The following is a 17655-nucleotide window of genomic DNA, read 5'->3' as shown; positions in this document are numbered from 1 at the left end:
GTGTGGTCTTTGACAGTAATTAAAAATGCAGGGAGAAATTATAGCTGAATACTTTAACTGCATTATGGGGAGTCATCTGATGAACAATGTGATTGCCTGCTCATTTCCAACAATAGGGGGCAAGTTGGTGTCACAGTATTCAAATCACCACAGTGCCCATGTGCTTTTTCCCATTTGCCATCAAATGTCAGTTGGCCGTTATAAAACAGAGATTTGATGGGTGGAGGTAATTGAGGGACTTGATTGCTTGAAAAGAGACGGATTGCGTAAAATGTTTATGAATTTAGAAGGCAATTATTTTTAATAGCTTAGAAATAATAGAGCTGGAGGAAATATGTTTAATTGTTATGATACCATCATGCAGCAACAGCAGAGGCATGCACAGGAAAGCAATAAAATCTGACAGGAAGATATATCTTTGAGGTGAATCTAAAATTCATATGGTTAGAAAGAGAATGTGGTGTATGGTATTTTAAGGATGTTGTCCTTTGTCTTATAAGCATTTTACCTTTATAAAAAAGAAATTGACAAATTTGCATGTAAAATAGATGGTGCAAAAATTAAATATGGGGGTATGATTTGTGTTGGTATAATGTATAAACTTATTGTTTTGAGTGTCATAATATAACATAAGACATCCAAAAGGTCTGTTTTCTGTCTTCAGTCAAATGAGTCAAGTGTGTACAGTATAACTAAATATTTTAAACATGAAAATCGGTTTCTCAATAATTTAGAGCCATACGCTCAAGTTCTTACTTTGGAGGAAAAAACATAGACTTGCAGAATAAAATGACTACAAGCTGTTATCAAATGTTAAGTCTTTATTTGAATAAGTAAAAAAAGGTGCAGGTATCATTTGTCTTGCTGTTATCATTGTAGCATGAAACACACTTTTCCCCCTCTAAAATATATTTACAAGTGAGATATCCTTGTTTTCAAACTGTCTACATATTTTTTTTGGAGTCATGTACAGAATCTGAGTCTAAACTTGTGATTAAACATTTATTAAAGTGCTTTTTTCTCTTCTATCATTGCAACACAAAACATCTTTACATAGCATTACACTGTACAGTTCTCTCTCTGTGTGTGTGTGTGTGTGTGTGTGTGTGTGGTATCGCGTGGCTGGCTACCTGTTTTTAACAGCTGCACGTTTATGCAGGTGTATCACAGGTATCACAGAAGTCGTAAAGTACAATTAATTAATTATTTAAGTTTTTGAAATACAATTGAAACTTGACATTATCATACAAATAAATAGTAGTCATAGCCAGAGCTATTGCATGCAAACATCAGCATTTATGTTTCTTCAAGCAGTAATACATTTCATTACTGGTGATGCATTGGAGAGCGGGGTGCAAAAGTATCTTTTCGTGTTTCCTTATACGATTTCTAACCAGTGTGTCGTCGTTGTACTCCATGAAATGTTTTAAATGTCATAATAATGCACACTAACACGACGCTAATTGAAAAATGGATGAAATATCTGACCCGTGTGTTAGAAAAGAGAAGAGAGGGGAAAAAAAGTGACAATAATATGAAAAACTCTACTCCCTGTCCATTTCCACATATTGTGAATGGTTATCAGGCGATTTGCTGTGAGTTTTACTCAAATGGAGTTTGACCGCGTGGTTACTGGCAAATGTCCTACAGCAGAGCTTACATCTGAACTTGGAGTCAACGTCCTCGTCCGTGACTAGTGGCTCTGTGGCTCTGACGCTGAGGGCCTTCGACAGTTCGGGCTCCTCCACCTTCGTCTGGTGCTCCACTGGCATTTTGCACATGTCTTTGATTAGGAAGCCCAGGTGGGTTTCCAGGTGGGAGATGAACGCCGGCGGTGACCTGAACTGGGACGCGCAGTCGTTACAGTAGAACATCGGGTGGCCGGTGTCCATGTTCTTCAGAAACTTGGTCCCGCCGGTCTTCCGCAGTTGGTATTTGACGTTTGCTAACCAATGGCTTATGGTGGTCATGGACAATCCAGTGAACTTGGAGATGTGCATACGTTCCTGAGGGCCGAGGTCCGAGAGCAGGTACTTCCCCTCGGAGGTCTGGAAGAGGCTGGAGGCGAACTGGGCCTGCAGGATGAGAAGGTGGCGCGGGTTCCAGTTGGACTGTCGCCCTTTGCGCTTGTGGACAGAGTAGAGGTCGGCCGACACGTCCTCGAAACGCCTGACGTCCGATTCCAGTTTCATGGTGGGGATCCTCGACGGCATGGAGGATTTGGGCGTGCTGGCTTTCGGGAGAACTTTGACCATGTCGGCGATGTCGGACAGGGCGTATTTCTGCATGGGCATCGGCGCGGACGGCTGTAGCAGCGAGGAGCCGGGCTTGCTGTGATGTTTCGATTTTGTCAAGTCTATCGGCTGGTCGTCGTTAACAAAGAGGAAGGGATTATTATCGGGCCTGTTTCTAATGGGGTTTCCCAGCAGTGCCGCTGGCTTCTCACTGCTACGGTTAATCTCGGCGAAAATGGACTGGGTGCGCGCCGATAATTTATCCGCTCTTGAATTGTTGGGCTTATTTGCTTTGCCCAGATGATTGTTCAGAACTGACTGCAGTGCACTAAGAGGGTTTATGGCGAGTAGATCCGGAGTGTCATTGAGAAGCTCTGAAGCAGCGCTGCTGCGTCCATTGCTGGCAGAGGGGCTCGGTGTCTTGCCTCTGTCAGAGAAATGTGGGCTCAACTTCCCTTTGATGGCCTCGCTCCCCTCACTCACACAGTCTGCGTCGAGCTTTGAAGAGGAGGAGGAATCATCCTGACAATCGCTGTCGTCGTTCTCCAGCAGATCAAACTTAATATTCTGACTTTCTTTACCATCGCTAATGCTGCCCGTCACCTTTTCCTTTTTGATGTCCGCATTTTGATGATGGTGTCCCCGGGGAGCCTCCGCTCCTCCTCCTCCTCCCGCCGCCGCCGCACCGTGGTGGAGAAACTTCCCCTTTGGGGCGATCGGCCTCAGCTTGTGGTTAAACGTCTGCTTTAGCTGAATGGAGGGAGACACGGAGAGGGGGGAGCTTTTGATGATCCCCGAGAGCTGGTAGGCGGCGTGGATGCTGGGATAGGCGCTCCAGCTCGGCGTGCCCGTCTGCGCCTTGTTGATGGCCGAGGCCACTGTGTTGGCTAAAGATTTCAGGATGTCCCCTCCCCCACCCGATGAGCCCTGTTCGAGGTCCTCCTCGCGGAGATACGGGTACTTAAAAGCGCCATTGCCCGCCTTCTGATTCTCGCTCTCCTGCTTGTCCTCTTTCACGTCGGTGTCCTCCATTTTATCCGACGTGCCGCCTCCTTCCCCCTGGCTGTCCTTCTCGCCGTTCCCGGGGGACGGGTTTTTCGGGGACGCCTTCTCGCCCTCAATTTCACCGGCGGCGGCGGAGGCGGTGGCGGCGGCGGTGGGCTCGGCTAAAACCTGCATCTTCTCTATGGCCAAGGGGTCAAGCGCTAACTGTTTACCCTTCTTCGACGCCGAGTTGGTGACTTTGATGAAGTGTCCGGTGACCATCATGTGCGTGGTGAGCTGCTGCAGGGTATCGTGTGAGCTCCCGCACTCCATGCACTTCAGAATCTGAGACTTGCACGTCTCAAACTGCCAAGTGTAACTCGCCCCGTTCTGGTAGCCGTATCGATTGTTGTTAGCGTTTGAAATGGCAGCCCGCTGCGCCTCGGTGTAGCCAGATACCCCGGTGGTGGAGTCGGGGGAGCAGGGTCGTGCCGCTTCAAAGTGCCGCTTCTTCGCCGGCGGCAACAGTTTGGGCGTCAGCACGGGGATGGGCTCCTTTAAAGGCACTTTTTGGTAATGCTTCGTTTTGATCATGTGGACGCTCAAATCCTGCAGCGAGTCGAAAGAGTGGCCGCAGAACATGCACTTCAAAACCTTCTGCGCGTCCTCTTTCCCCTCCATGTCTTGCAGATTTCGTTTCCTCGATTTCGAGGACGAGGCGGAGGAATTGCTGCTCTGTTTGCTGCCGCCGTGGTTGTTGTCCTGATAATGTCCGCTCTTGCTCATGTGGACCGTGAGCTCCACCAGCGTGTCGTAGGCGGCGCTGCAGTCCTTGCAGCGGAAGCGGCTGGCGCCCGTGAACACCGAGCCGCCGCCGCACGCCTTGCTGCTCTGCCGGTACAGGTGCACCGAGCTGAAGAGGTTGGGTTTGGACATGGGCCTCGGGGAGAGAGTCTGCTGCAGGGTCTTGGAGAGCGCGTCCTGGTGCCAGTCGAATTCCGTCGTTTTGGCGTTTGGCCCGTTGGTGCTGTCGCAGTTGGCTTTGCTGGCGTTCTTGCCTAATTTCAAGTCCATTCCGAGGCCCGTCCAGTAGGAGTCGGAGAGAAAGTTTGCGTAGGCCGCCCTCATTTTCTCCAAGCTGCCGTTCATCATGTCCTCTTTGTGTTTGGGGCCGCGACTCTCCTCGTCCTTCTGGCTCTCGGGCGGCGACGAGGTCTTGAAGTTGGCGAGCGGCGACGACGTCTTGAAGTCGGAGAGTCTGTCGCTGCCGTCGCTGAGGCGGGACTCCAGCTCTGCCTCGTGATTGGACAGGACACTGATGGGAGAATTGTGGTCGCTGTACGTGTTGGTGCTCTTGTTGTCGCCCTCTTTGTCCTCGGACAGCTTGGGGCTGGCGTTCTCCTCCGAGCACTCCTCTTCACTCTGAGGGTCGTTCTCGCCGTCTTCCTCGCCGATGGACTCCTGGAGAACGTTGTCATCGTCGGGCATGTACACTAGAAAAGAAGGAGAGACGAAAATTAATAACAGAAGAATGCTTTTTAGAGCAATGCAATTTAATCAATTTAGTAATAGCATTGTGTTTATTATTTTTTCATCGGGTATAATGCAAACATAATATATGTTCTCAAACACGTCAAGGACACCGAAACTGACAAAGGTTAGACCACTGCACGGACCCCCATTTGATAAGATTCTTGTCCCAAGGTCCCCCATCTGATAAGAATTTTGCTTTTACAGTATAGTGTTTTATTACAGAAAGTGTATGAAACCCATGACCAAAATAGTCATACATTCCATCATTGGGTTACTCATGGATGGGATTATAGTGAAAATAAATGACCCCTCTTTTTGCTGGGGACCCTCTGGAACCCCCCTCAATGACCCCATGGGGGGTCCCCGGGACCCCACTTTGAGAAACACTGATATTTGCAGTTGTCATATTAATTTCCAAGGTGGTATAATATTCAGGCAACCTACATAACATGTTTATTTTTAGAGTCACAGAGGCCACTCCGAGACAATATGCCGGTGCCTCTTTTGTGCCTTTGAGAGGTGCAGCAACAGTATGGGGCTGGACATAATGTCTTTACTAACAGAGCTGCTGCTGCCTGCTGGTGTAACGGCACCATGTGATTCACGACAGGCCATTGACTTAGTGCTGTGTCCAAGGCTTCTCCGGGCCCCACTTTGAGATGTTTACAACAATCACTGACCAATGAGTGACAAAAGGCGATTGATTCTTCTGGGGGCTCGCTAAGTGTTATTGCAAATGACCTATTCCACAGTGATTATGGGCGTGTGAAAAAACTGTAATGAAAATGTGAGCTTTCGTTTTTTTGGGGCCATATCTCATCTTCCTTGATGGTACTCTAATTTTGCACATTTGAGCAATGGCTTAGCCACAAACAGAGATAGTCTAATATCCCCCACACAAGTGCTCTATCAATAAATTAAAAAGCCAGACGACGACGACGACGATGAGAGGGCATTACTTTGCGACATATCAGCAGTAGGATGAAGCAAACATATTAAAACGTCTCAATGTTTAGTAAGTCAACGTAGGAAAACAGTTTTGTTTTTTTTAGACAGCAAAATAAAATAAAAGATGTTTAAAATGCAAACGGTGGCGGTGATGCAGATGTTGATCATGCTGGTGGAAAAACGGATTTAATTATCAGTATTAAAGCTCGACAATTATAACAAAATTTCAAGAGATTACTGGCAATCTGTCATGTCATTATATTTTCCTTGACACTCTCATAAACAGCAATTACTTCTTTCATTATTCACCTGTTCATTCTCCCAACTCATAGAGCACAAACATTATTGCTTCAATTAACAGATAATTAAACAACAGTATTTCTAATTGACACATTTCCCATCATCCAATTAGCGGAAACTCTGATTCAGCATACTGGGTTTTTTTCTCTTCATGGGGCTGGATGGAAGACGCGCTCGACCTCATATCAGCACAGCTATGTAAAAATAAATTGTTCTTTCTACCAATAACTGTTTCGAATTATGTTCAATCTAACCACCGCATCAACACTATCACAACAATGTTAGCCTATCTGGCGAATGACATCCTGCAATAAATGCAGTTTGTCAGTGTTGTCACATATCAGGGGATATTTTCCGCCTCGCAGTCATGTTGGAAAATGTGCATTTTGGGAGCGGCGCGGGCAGATGTGCTCGGAGTTAAATATTGAATGGGACATAACAGCCCTGTCCAGGGCACTTATGCATTTCATGTGGTTAATATTTCTCTTTTGAATAGAGGGCACTCCGTGAGGGGGATGGCTGGAGTTGAGCACTCAAGAGATCCACACCGGGCCGGCCCGCAGAATAACGTCTTCCTTCTTCGCCTTCTGAAAATAAGACTTTTTATTTGTATCAATATTTCACAACTGCCTCAAGAGGCCTGGAGATGAATTGCTTGCCAGCTAATGGACGGAGATGGAGATGGGACTCGGACTTTGCAAAACAAACCGAGAACGGGGGGCCCCCGCGAAACACAAGAGGCCGCGCACACCCCTGCGTGATCCCCAACGTGGCGTGACCTTGATCCAGCGCAAGAGAGATGCTTTGATTGGCCAACCGAGATCAGTGATGGCCTCCAAAACAGCCTTGATGTGGAGGGGGGAAGAGTTGTCAGAGTACAGAGGCATGTTTTATTGATAGTCTTTATATATAGTATTCACAGTGAAAGGAGAACACCATGGGCCATGACAAGCTTCCAAGTGATGTCTTCTCTTTTCAAAGTCTTCGCTAGACTGACAGATCGGTACGGGCGCGCGCGCGGACGCAAAAGTGGGGAGATGAGCATTTTTCTAGTCCAGTGATGGTTAAATGGCAACGACTCGTTCCTATAGTATATATACAACACAGACGAAAGGCTATTTCCTACATATTTTATGTTATTCAAAACCCACCAATGTATGTGATTCAGTTTCACCTACAATAATAGTAAAAAAAAAAAAAAAAAAGTAAAATAAATAAATTCAATTAAAAATCCCAGAAGAAGACATTTCAGGAAATAACCCCTGAACAGTAGTTCTATCAAATATCCATGTCTACATATGTGTCTTATCTTAGTATTAGAGGATGAAATTGAGATTAGCAGCTGCCTCTCCTGCTGTTCTATGCCTTTCTATCAGATGCCCCCGAGTAACACACATCCAGAGGCGCCAATTAACCTTTTGGCAGGGCTCACTCCCAGATACCCGCACGGCACGTCCAACAACCCCGCTCCACCACGCACCACCACGTGTAAGCGCTCTTTGCCAGGCAGCCCTACCAACCACGGCACTGTATCTATCTATGCCAAAGCGGCATCGCTCTTTAAAACAAGATCACCTTCAAGGTCACAGACACTTATATATACGCAGGATGGTATAACCTAAGAGACGACGCACTACTACGACGAAAAAACAAGATCGAGAACACTGCGGGCCGTTATGTGGAGCAGGAGAGCGATGGAAGGACAGGAACTTGAGCCACATAGCGTACTCACTCCGAAAGAGCACCGCACACTTAAGTTGATCTTGGGACACTCTTCTTCCTCCACGGGTTGTAAAAACGGGGGAAAAGTGCCCGCTATGGAAATTTCCGTCCAGGGGGGGAGGCAACATCAGGCCTAACTAGCCGTACAAAACAAGAGGCTGGCACGCCAGGCCGGAGATTTAGCATGTCATAAACCGCTGTAAAGCCTCCAATCTGTGTCACTGGCAAATTTATCTCTTCAGACGGAGATATGCATAGGTCAAAAAACCTGAGGTGTCCGTCGTAAATCAGGCCCCCGAAGTGTTTATAACATTTATCCGTTCGAACAGACTCTTGGCATCGCCGGGCGCCCTGGCTTTACAGAAGCAGCAGGCCGTTTCTGAGCCAAAAGGCTTTTTTTCTCCTCCTCCCCCCGTCCCCCCCCCCCCGCTACATCTCCTCGAGAGCCCCGGCTAACCGCATAGGCAACACTGTCGTAGATTACGTTTTACTGCTACATCAACAGCACCGCCACCGCCCCGTCCAATTGGATTCATCCTTAAAGGGGGCTTACATGACAATATATTCACGAGTGGACTTTAACATGTCAACGTAAACGCGTTTGTATATCTTCATAGACTACAATCCCCCCCCCCCCCCCCCCCCCCCCTTATGTAAGTGAGTCTTAGTCAAAATGTGTCAATCACTGTCGAGGTGTGTGCGCCCGGCGCAAAGCGGGCGTTTCGGTTTCCAAACGCGGCCCCAGTAAGAAACTTTTGTAACGGTGAGAGCATCAACATCTCTCCCCTCGGAAGGTCAACATTTCCTGCATTAATCTGACAAGCCACAGAGAGTTAGCAGCCTGAGGGGGCTTAGCTAATGGACAGCTGCAATACCCCGGTGCAGGACTTTGCGAGTAGACGAGGTAACACTATCTTCAGAGGGAAAGATTGGGTAATTCATAGGTGCCAGTGACAGGTCTGCACGTCTCTGCCACTTTTCCCCCACAGTGCCTCTCCTCTCTCCAGCTTGTCTCAAGCTACAGTTTTTTAGACCGCTCGCACAAATCAATATCTCTTTTTACTTCTCATTGATTGCCCCATGCCGTGGGACCAACCTAAGCAGGACTGTTATGACATTTCTAGATTTCCCCCTGTCCTTGGAACAATCAATTACACGCGCACGGCAATCAAAACCTCTTTGCAAAATGAACCTGCTCCATGACATTTTCATCTCCCCCGGATTTATGCCATGTAAAGGGAGGGGAAAAAAGGAAAAGGAGAGGAGAGCAGGCCGCCCTGCTGTATAGACAGAGAGCACTGCTGTATAGACAGAGAGCACTGCTGTATAGACAGAGAGCAGGCGTTAACAACGCGCGGGGTCAGAACCACTGAACAGTCTCCTGCAGGATCTGTCACCGGTTCCCCCCCCCCCCACTTCCTGTTTTCACACACATGTACGTCGCCGCAACGTAAGCCAATTAGTTGTCACTGTAGATTTTTAGAATATAGTCACTATGCTGCTCATCTGTAAGGTTATAAATAGGTGTGGGACGCCAATCAAAACGCGGTTGTGGTGGTGGTGGTGGGTGGGTGGGGTGTTGCAAATCGTTATTTCAAACAAAGGGGGTGTAGTTCCTTTGTTGCAAATAAGAGGGTGGTGTTTACACAAGTCACCGTAACGCGATAGCTTCAGTGATCTCTCATTAGAGTGAGACACATGCGCCCACAAGGGTTTAATTTTTTGACAGTGATATCTGACTGGGAGTCAGGTGAGCCGTACTGTACGTCAAGATCAGACAGATCCAACTGTCAGACCTCCAGGATGGAGCGTCTGTGACGACATCGTGCGCCGTTGATTCTCGACTAGATCACACGAGGAACGGGGCGAGGCACTAATTCCGAGGCCTGCAGGCGATCTGTAAGGATCTGTAAACACCTCCCTCTTCGTTGTTCCTTGACAGGAAACAGCGCGTCTCCTCGAAGGGCCCAAGGACACTGCTAGAATGAAGAGAGAGCCATCAGATCCAAGCTGCTGCCTTTGACAAAACGTGTCTCGGGGTTAATTGATATCGCAGAGTGAAATAGTTTCTGACTGCCTTTTTAAATAGGAATGTGTGTGAGAGTGCGTTCCCTCCCACGTGACCCATTATTGTATTTCAACACTCTTGAATGGGCTTAAAGAGATGAACGACTTTGCAGACTTGGCAACTATGCAGAGATACACAGCAACCGTAACCGACCCCAAAATATCACGTATTTAGTATAGGGGTTGGGGGGGTGGGGGGTCGATACAGCATAGCATTGCGATATTTTGCAATATTGTATCGATACACGGAAGCCATGTATCAAACTTTTAAAATCGCAATAATATCATATCGTGACCTAAGTATTGTGAAAATCTCGTATCGTGGGGCCTCTGGTGAATCACACCCCTATGTCCTGCCTATGAGTTTTCCTTTGGGGGACATAATCTGCAGTTGAAAAAAGGTAATAAATCACAAATATATTGTAATATATGTTATCACAATACGCAGCATATCACAAAATCGTATCGTCACTAAATATTGTGATGTAACGTATCGTGGGGCCTGTTAATATTTACTATGGATTTTTTCCCTAACAATATAATCCATAGATGAGATAGATTCATAGCAGCGCCGTACCTCCACAAAGAGGTTTGACTGGACCTTTCTGAGGGTTCTACTCCAAAATCACCAGACGGAAAGATTAGTGTTAATTTTTGTATGCATGAAGGAGATGTTACTTAAAGTGCATTACTTCCTTCACTAAACACAGGCTATTCATGCAGATAAATGCCTAGGCTTTCGTACACCCTCAACTTAAATATTTAATAGCCTAATATAATCAAATAGAATTTCACATCCCGAGGAAGACGTGGACAACTTGAAGACAGATTGCGAACAGAGCAAATGGCGCAACGTGCTCAGATGGACCGAGAGCCAGATTAATACGATAGGATCACAAATATGACACCATATCCTGCCATCTGGCTGTTCATTTGGGCAAAAATGATCACAATAATTATGGCAATTAATCAAAAATGTTTTCACGACCAACATTCTGTTAACTAAAAACACAGAGAACTTTGGAATGCACGGTCCAAAATAAACACACAAAATATCCAAAGACAGTTTAGTCTATCTATCACTTTGCTACAGCCTTTTTTAGTACATTTACTTTGAAATACAGGATTGTTATTTTTCATATCGGAAAACAAATGTGGGGATTTCTGAAAGTCTGTATAGCCGCATGTTATATGAACACTAATGGTAATTTGGACTGAGCCACATCACGTTGGCCTGCGTCGCTCCAGGAAGTCTGTGTGATGTCAGTGAGGAGCGGCGCTGCTCTTCTTGATGCCTCCTGGAAGCTCGTGCTCCGAGACGCATCACTCGGCCCGCTGCCTAATTGGAAGTGAGCGGTGGGAGAGCATCGCAATCTGCACTCCAGCACCTCAGTCATCACTTTGAGCGTGCCACGGCCGCCGCATCGCACGCAGCTGCCTGGCATCGCATCTCACCCCAAAGGGCCCCCCATCAGGACCCCCCCCCCATCAGGACCCCCCATATCAGCTCCCGACCCCCCATATCAGGATCAGCAGACAAATTCACACACAACTCTCCCATCCTCACCGGCCCCCGATCCCCCAACTGAGGCCAATGCCGATACCGATATTAGGGAGTAAAATAATTCTGATATCGATATTATATCGACCGATATTCTTATATTATATATACACGCATTATATTACACTTTGCTTTTGCAATGATCCCTCAAATATCAAACACTTGGACAAAGATGTGTCTTAATGAAGGCAGGATATTATTTTACAGTCCAAAATGACATTGATGCAATGAAACGGTAAACTTCACCGGGAATTTAATAATTATAAATAACTAGATACACAAAAAAACACAAATAGAACCAATATCAAATATAACTTGAGTTAAGAAAAAAGATACAAAATAAAAAAAGTATCGGCAATATCGGCCAACATATCGGCCGATATGATATATCGGTTATCGGCCGATAATATCGGTGGACCAATATGTCGGTCGTGATCTAATATGTATTACTGTTTGTTTTGGTTGCTGTATTAGACATGAATAGCAAGCAAATACACCTGGAATTATACAATTAGTGGATACTAAATCACCTGTTTTGAAATGTATCACCTACTGTACCATACACACAGTATGACTATTCACCATATTCAGCTAACAAACAAAGGTAAATAAAGTGTATTTTGGTAAAGCATGTGTATGAGAACCTTACAACTGCTATTTGTCACAGAGTACAGGTAATGGTTTGTGCCCCGACTGCTACAGAGACACAGTCGGTGGAGCGGTGCAGGCTGGATCTTTTGCACCGTGCAGGGGGGGGGAGCAGGCGGCGCGGGGGGGGGAGCAGGCGGCGCGGGAAGGGGGGGGGGGGGGGGGGGGGGGGCGGGAGCAGCCTGGCTCGCCTGGGCACTGTGGCGCTCTCTCTCTCTCTCTCTCTCTCTCTCTCTCTTCTGTCACTGGCGTTCTGAAGAGCCCCCGTGACACGGACTCTCCAGGAGAGGAGACATGATGGGGTCTGATGCTTCCTTTCTGCAGAGTAGCAGTTTACCCCTCGTTCACCCTTATCAGAGAGAGAGGAGTGAGCCCGTCATCGGTACAGTACCGCCACTCAAAAGAACCCCGGCTCGCATATTGGAGCTGACCAGTCAAGCAAACAGGGCGGTACTAATAAAAGACCATCTTGCCCGGGTTCAGATTTCCCTGATTGAATGTCAGTCAGGAATGTTTGCGTGGCAGCTGGAGGAGGAAAGTGGGCCATCGTTTACAGGACCACTGCCTCCTCGCACACATAAGGTCTTTTGTTTCCGTCTTTACGAGACGCTGAGCTCAGGTTATGATGACCTACACTTGTCTGACGACGTGCTGTTTGCTTTCCGCGCCGCCCCCCCTTCCCCACCCCCCTCCCTCCCCACCGCCACTAACCCAACTAAATAAATACCATTTCAATTCTAATTCAATCATTGCCTCTTTATTTTTGACTATTTGCGCCATCGTCATTATGATTTGGTTTTCCGCATTTGACCAAATTACGCGCCGGGCGGGATCAAAATTGTTTTTTTCCCCAGATAGCATCGCCCGCGTTAACGTATGTAATGTTTATATATCGCTTGATATGATTTAGAAGCGTCCGCCGAGTATCAAAACAAGCCCCGACGACGACGACGACAGTGAGTCTCCTTCAGTGTAACTCGCTCCGTCGGTCTGCCTAGCTTGTCCCACTTTGTCTTCCCCTGGAGATTAGGGGACGTATATATACACACAGCAGCAGCACATACATACATACGGTCCCCTGCATCATAAACTTTGCACGACCCCTAAACGCCGCCCGCCGGCCCCCCCCCCTCAAACAACAACAGCCCCTCCATCAAGGTCGGGCCTATCTGATGATAGCACAGCTGGAAACGACTGTGTGTGTGTGTGTGTGTGTGTGTGTGTGTGTGTGTGTGCGTGTGCGTGTGCGTGTGTGTGTGTGTGTGTGTGTGTGTGTGTGTGTGTTGTATTAAAACAATGTGCATTTCACTAAAGTCTCCCCCCCTTCCTGCTCTGTCCCTGTATGGATCTTTCATTAGATTCTGGAGAGGCTCCAGCCAAAGCTTTCCATCGTACGAGCAGTTTTATGCAGTTTTCAGCAAAGGGAGGCATTTTTATTTATATATATTTTTTTCGCATTCCAAGTTCATTAATAGTAGATTGCCACTTCTTCCCTTCATTAAATACAATGAGGCTACAGAGTAAATCCGCAGCTGAAGCGTGGTGCTATACTGTCAAGCCTCTAGTGGGACCAAAGGCTGCATCATGGCAAGCAGCATAAAGCAGAAGAAGAAGAAGAAGAAGAAGCAAAGCCCGCCAAACCTGGAGCTCCGTGGGACAAGACGAGCAACAGTAAGAGAGGAGGGAGAGATGCTTCAAAAACACCCCCCCGGTTCCCCCCCCCTCCCCTCCCCTCCTCCTATTCACATTCATTTTAATGGCAAATTTGTTGTCAAGTGTCCTCTGCAAAAATGATTAGGGCCCGCTGTTTGCTGAAAAGTGCAGACTTTCTGGATTTGCCTGCCGCGCATTGTCACTTTGACAGCCCATTCGGAGAACAATGGCTGCCCAAATAGTGAAATGTGTTGGCACCCAAGAGTTGAAAAGTTTCCCCTCAAAAACAGGGCTTTTTCTCGCTGTTTGTGGGTATTCTTGCTGGTGTTGATATCGAGATGTTGATTAGAAAGGAGAAAAGGGGGAGAGCCAGTGCCCCCCCCCCCCCCCCCCCGGAGTAAGCACATCAACCGCATTGTAAGAGATTGACAGTCTCCCCCATTCAGTCAATTATTTCTGTTCAAACCTATTCCTATAAAGACTGGTTAAAGACTACAGTCATTGTTAAGACTGTGTGAATTAAACTACTAGGAGAATTTACTGGAAACCAATGCCATTTAGTGACAGGAGCTGCCCCACTTCGTCTTGGATTTACTACATGGAAGAATTGTAAAGATGATCAGATTATTTATTTTAACTGGTTACAGCTGAATTCTTCTCAGAATGAATGTACAAAAGACAACGTGCAGATAGACTAACCTAGTTACATGGGCTTTTGTTGTGAATGCAACTTTGGACGAATTACCCTAAGGTGGTGTTCCTCAACCACTGGCTGCCCTCTAGTGGTCTGCGAAATATTTTCAAGTGATCAACTTTAAGAGCTCACAAAGCTCAGAAAATTAGTTCTCCGCGAGTCCATGTTTGACAAGGTCTGGTGAGTTTTTAAGCTAGAGTGGAGCTTCTTCTGGTATTGACGAAAACTAGACATCCAGACAAATATGTAGGTACCAGCAATGTTATGCTAGCTCACTGGGAAGTGGGGGTAAAATGGCTCCAAAATCAGCAAAGTCTTTGACCAACATAAATGGGCATGACTGTTTTCAAACACGTCCCTTGACCTCTCACATCAAGATATCTGAATGTCTTAGCTGAGTCTTAGCTTGACAGCCACGTCTGACATGTCAGCTACATAAGTTTTAAGAGCTCCTGGGTCCTAAAGGCTGCCTCCAGTCAGTCTTTCTACCTGTATAACCGTTGGTGTTCTATGAAAACGTACATGAGCGCGCGCTGTATTAGCAAACACACGTCGCCATTTGCGCCAAAGAACTTAGATTGATAAGAACTGAAGGCTAATAGCTTGTTCCGCTACTGCAGCATAATGACTGAGACTGCAGCGCTCTTCTGCGAGACAGTATGCCGCCATGACGGTCTCCCCGTATCTCCGTAAAAAAACCTGCGTTCGTTTGAAAGCCATAATATTGTTATAATATCAACAAGCGGACAACAGATATCAAAGCTGGTGGGCTTTATGGAAAGAGCGTGACTTGAACTGGTTAACAGTTATTACCGCCAGCGTTTTGAGCCTGGCGAACACCGAACACTTAGTTAACAAACGTCGCTAATGGCCAACAGCTAGCTAATGCCAGAGGCTAACACTAGCTATTTACTGTCTACACTCCGTACTGTATTATCTGTCTCTCATATGTCAGTCGCCGGACCATTATTGTGTCTGACGTCATCCCCCGTTTTTACCAACAGCTGATTTTTTTACTTTTTTTGGACTCATGTGGTAAAATGACTATTCTAACATAATAAAGACCAATAAACTAGAGGTTAAAAAGTATAAAAATGATTTATTTACAAAAGCAAAGTCACAGAGCTCTGGATCAGCCCCTCCTCCTCTCTGCAACTCAAGGGACTGACCTAGAATCCTCTCATTCAGACCTGCTCTATCACCAGGAAGTGCTAGATTAGAGCATCTTACTGCAGATAGTGCCCCCTAGGTCTTGAGGGAGGTATTACAACAACTTCTAAATTCTCTCCACACTCTCCAACACATGACATTTCTTAAAAATGACAAAATACACTGGAGGGGGCGGGCTTTAAGTTACAAAAGGTTGAGAACACTGACCCTAAGGTGACCCTAAGGTCAAATGTCACAACCCCCAAAGCGAGGAGGACAACAACGTACAGTACGCTCATTAGTAAATTACTGCAAACACATCAGAGCCGCTCAAATACCTCCCCTGGAACGCCGGTGCAACAAAAACATTTTCTCGTCGTCGGCGCCGTGACATTTCTAACGCTGCTGCTCGAGCGTAATGGAGGAGGAGTGTAGGTGCTGCTGACTGACGAGGACGAGGTGCAGCAGAGCCCATTCATTCATTGCATGGGAGAAAGTGGTTAATTTATTGAAAAGAAGGTAGGCGGACGTCGGAGCAGCGGAACGGAACTGATACCCCCGCGTGGCTGTAGGTGGTGCACCGAGAGAGGGAGGGAGGGAGGGAGGGAGGGAGGGAGGAGGGGGGTGGGCGGGAGGGAGGGAGGGAGGGAGAAAAAAGGAGGTTGAGGGGAGGCGGAGACCCGAGCGACAGAGGGAACGGTTAATGGAAATGAGTGACAGGCTTTCAGAATGATTTACAACGGGTGGCGCTGCGGCAGAGCCGGCGCCTGATGGATGATCCTGAAAGACGGAGACGAACCATAAATCATGTCTTTGAATCATTGACAGAGATAAAGGAGGGGAGAAAAAGCAATGGCATTGACGTTCATTCTTCCAATAATGTACATTGACGAGTTACACTACAGAGCCTTAATTAAAAAGTGAACACGGGTCTTCTCCCCCCCCTCTCTCACCCCCCCCCCCCCTCCCCCTCGCCTGTCTCCCCCCCCTCCCCCCAGCTACACTCCTCCTCTACCCCCCCCTCTTCTTCTTCTTCTTCTATTGCGATATCAATGGTAATTAAAGATGCAGTATCCCCGCGCCCCCGTCCCGTTCCGTCCCGTAGCCACTTCCTGCAAGCGTTTCCCACAGCAGCCAGATTAGATAAGTGCTGCTGCTCGGCGAAAGATAGTGTCACCCCTCAACAATATCAATGTGGGCCTGGCCCTATTTGTTTCTACATCTGTAAACACACACACACACGTGCGCGCGCGCACACACACACCCACACACACGCGTGCGTGTGCACACACACACACACACACGGAGAGGGACTAGCTTAATTTTTTTAGTGGAATGTTATCCAAAACAAATAGAATGTTGGGGGCATGTACACACACATGTTTGGGGAGAAAACAATTTAAGATAAATATTGATAGACTTCAGTGACATAGGTTAGTGTGCTGGTTTTCACCTAGTGTGCATAATTATAATAAATTTGTGATTTGTTTCCCCTCAAATGGAATATATATCAGCAATCATATCGTATCGGCCGATGCTAGTCATTTTTGTAATACTGTATATCGGTATCCGTCCGATGAGCAAAATAACAGCTATGTTAATATCGGTATCGGCCATCATTTTCATAGAGGAAGCAATGCGGTAAATCTATGATTTACGGGCGTTACTTTTTCAAACTCAGTGTGTTTTTCCAGTCCAAAATGTGATTCTCATAGAAACTTGTTCTTTTATACAGATCCTATCGACATCAGTAAATATTGGTTATCGGCGATCACAGCAATGTTAATATCGGTTATCGGTATCCCCAACAAAAAGGAATAAAATAAAGGAATAAAATAAAATAAAACCAAAAAAACACCATTGAATACATCTCTCTCTCTCCAGGTCTTAATAATAGTGTTGTTGTGTGTCTTGAGTGCAGATGGCACTTTGATAAGCAGGAGAAACCCTGTAGGAGCACAGAGGCTGCATGAGTGGCATTCCACATCAGCTGAGCTCTTAAAGTGCACACAATAGAGCAATGAGGTGAAAGTAATCCTCAACATCTGTCTTATGTGTCCTACACGCACACAGCCTGTTTGTTCAAGTTCTAGGAAAGACATTAGCAAGAGGGGAGAGAGAAGAGAGAGAGGGGGGGAGGGAGGGAGAGAGAGGGAGAGAGA

General features: G+C 46.7%; 1 protein-coding gene across 1 annotated transcript in view; it reads right to left on the bottom strand.

Moving 5' to 3' along the window:
- Window positions 1-823: 823 nt before the first annotated feature.
- The window catches only part of tshz2 (teashirt zinc finger homeobox 2), a 56412-nt gene continuing 39580 nt past the window's right edge, over window positions 824-17655 (bottom strand). The window contains exon 2 of the mRNA XM_083656825.1: window positions 824-4711. Within this exon, the coding sequence (XP_083512951.1) occupies window positions 1545-4711 (3167 nt within the window). The 3' untranslated portion in view covers window positions 824-1544. The remainder of the gene's footprint in view (window positions 4712-17655) is intronic.

Source organism: Poromitra crassiceps (assembly GCF_964638095.1).
Source record: "Poromitra crassiceps genome assembly, chromosome: 20".
Classification (NCBI taxonomy): Eukaryota; Metazoa; Chordata; class Actinopteri; order Beryciformes; family Melamphaidae; genus Poromitra; species Poromitra crassiceps.
This window is presented reverse-complemented; position numbering and strand designations above follow the sequence as displayed.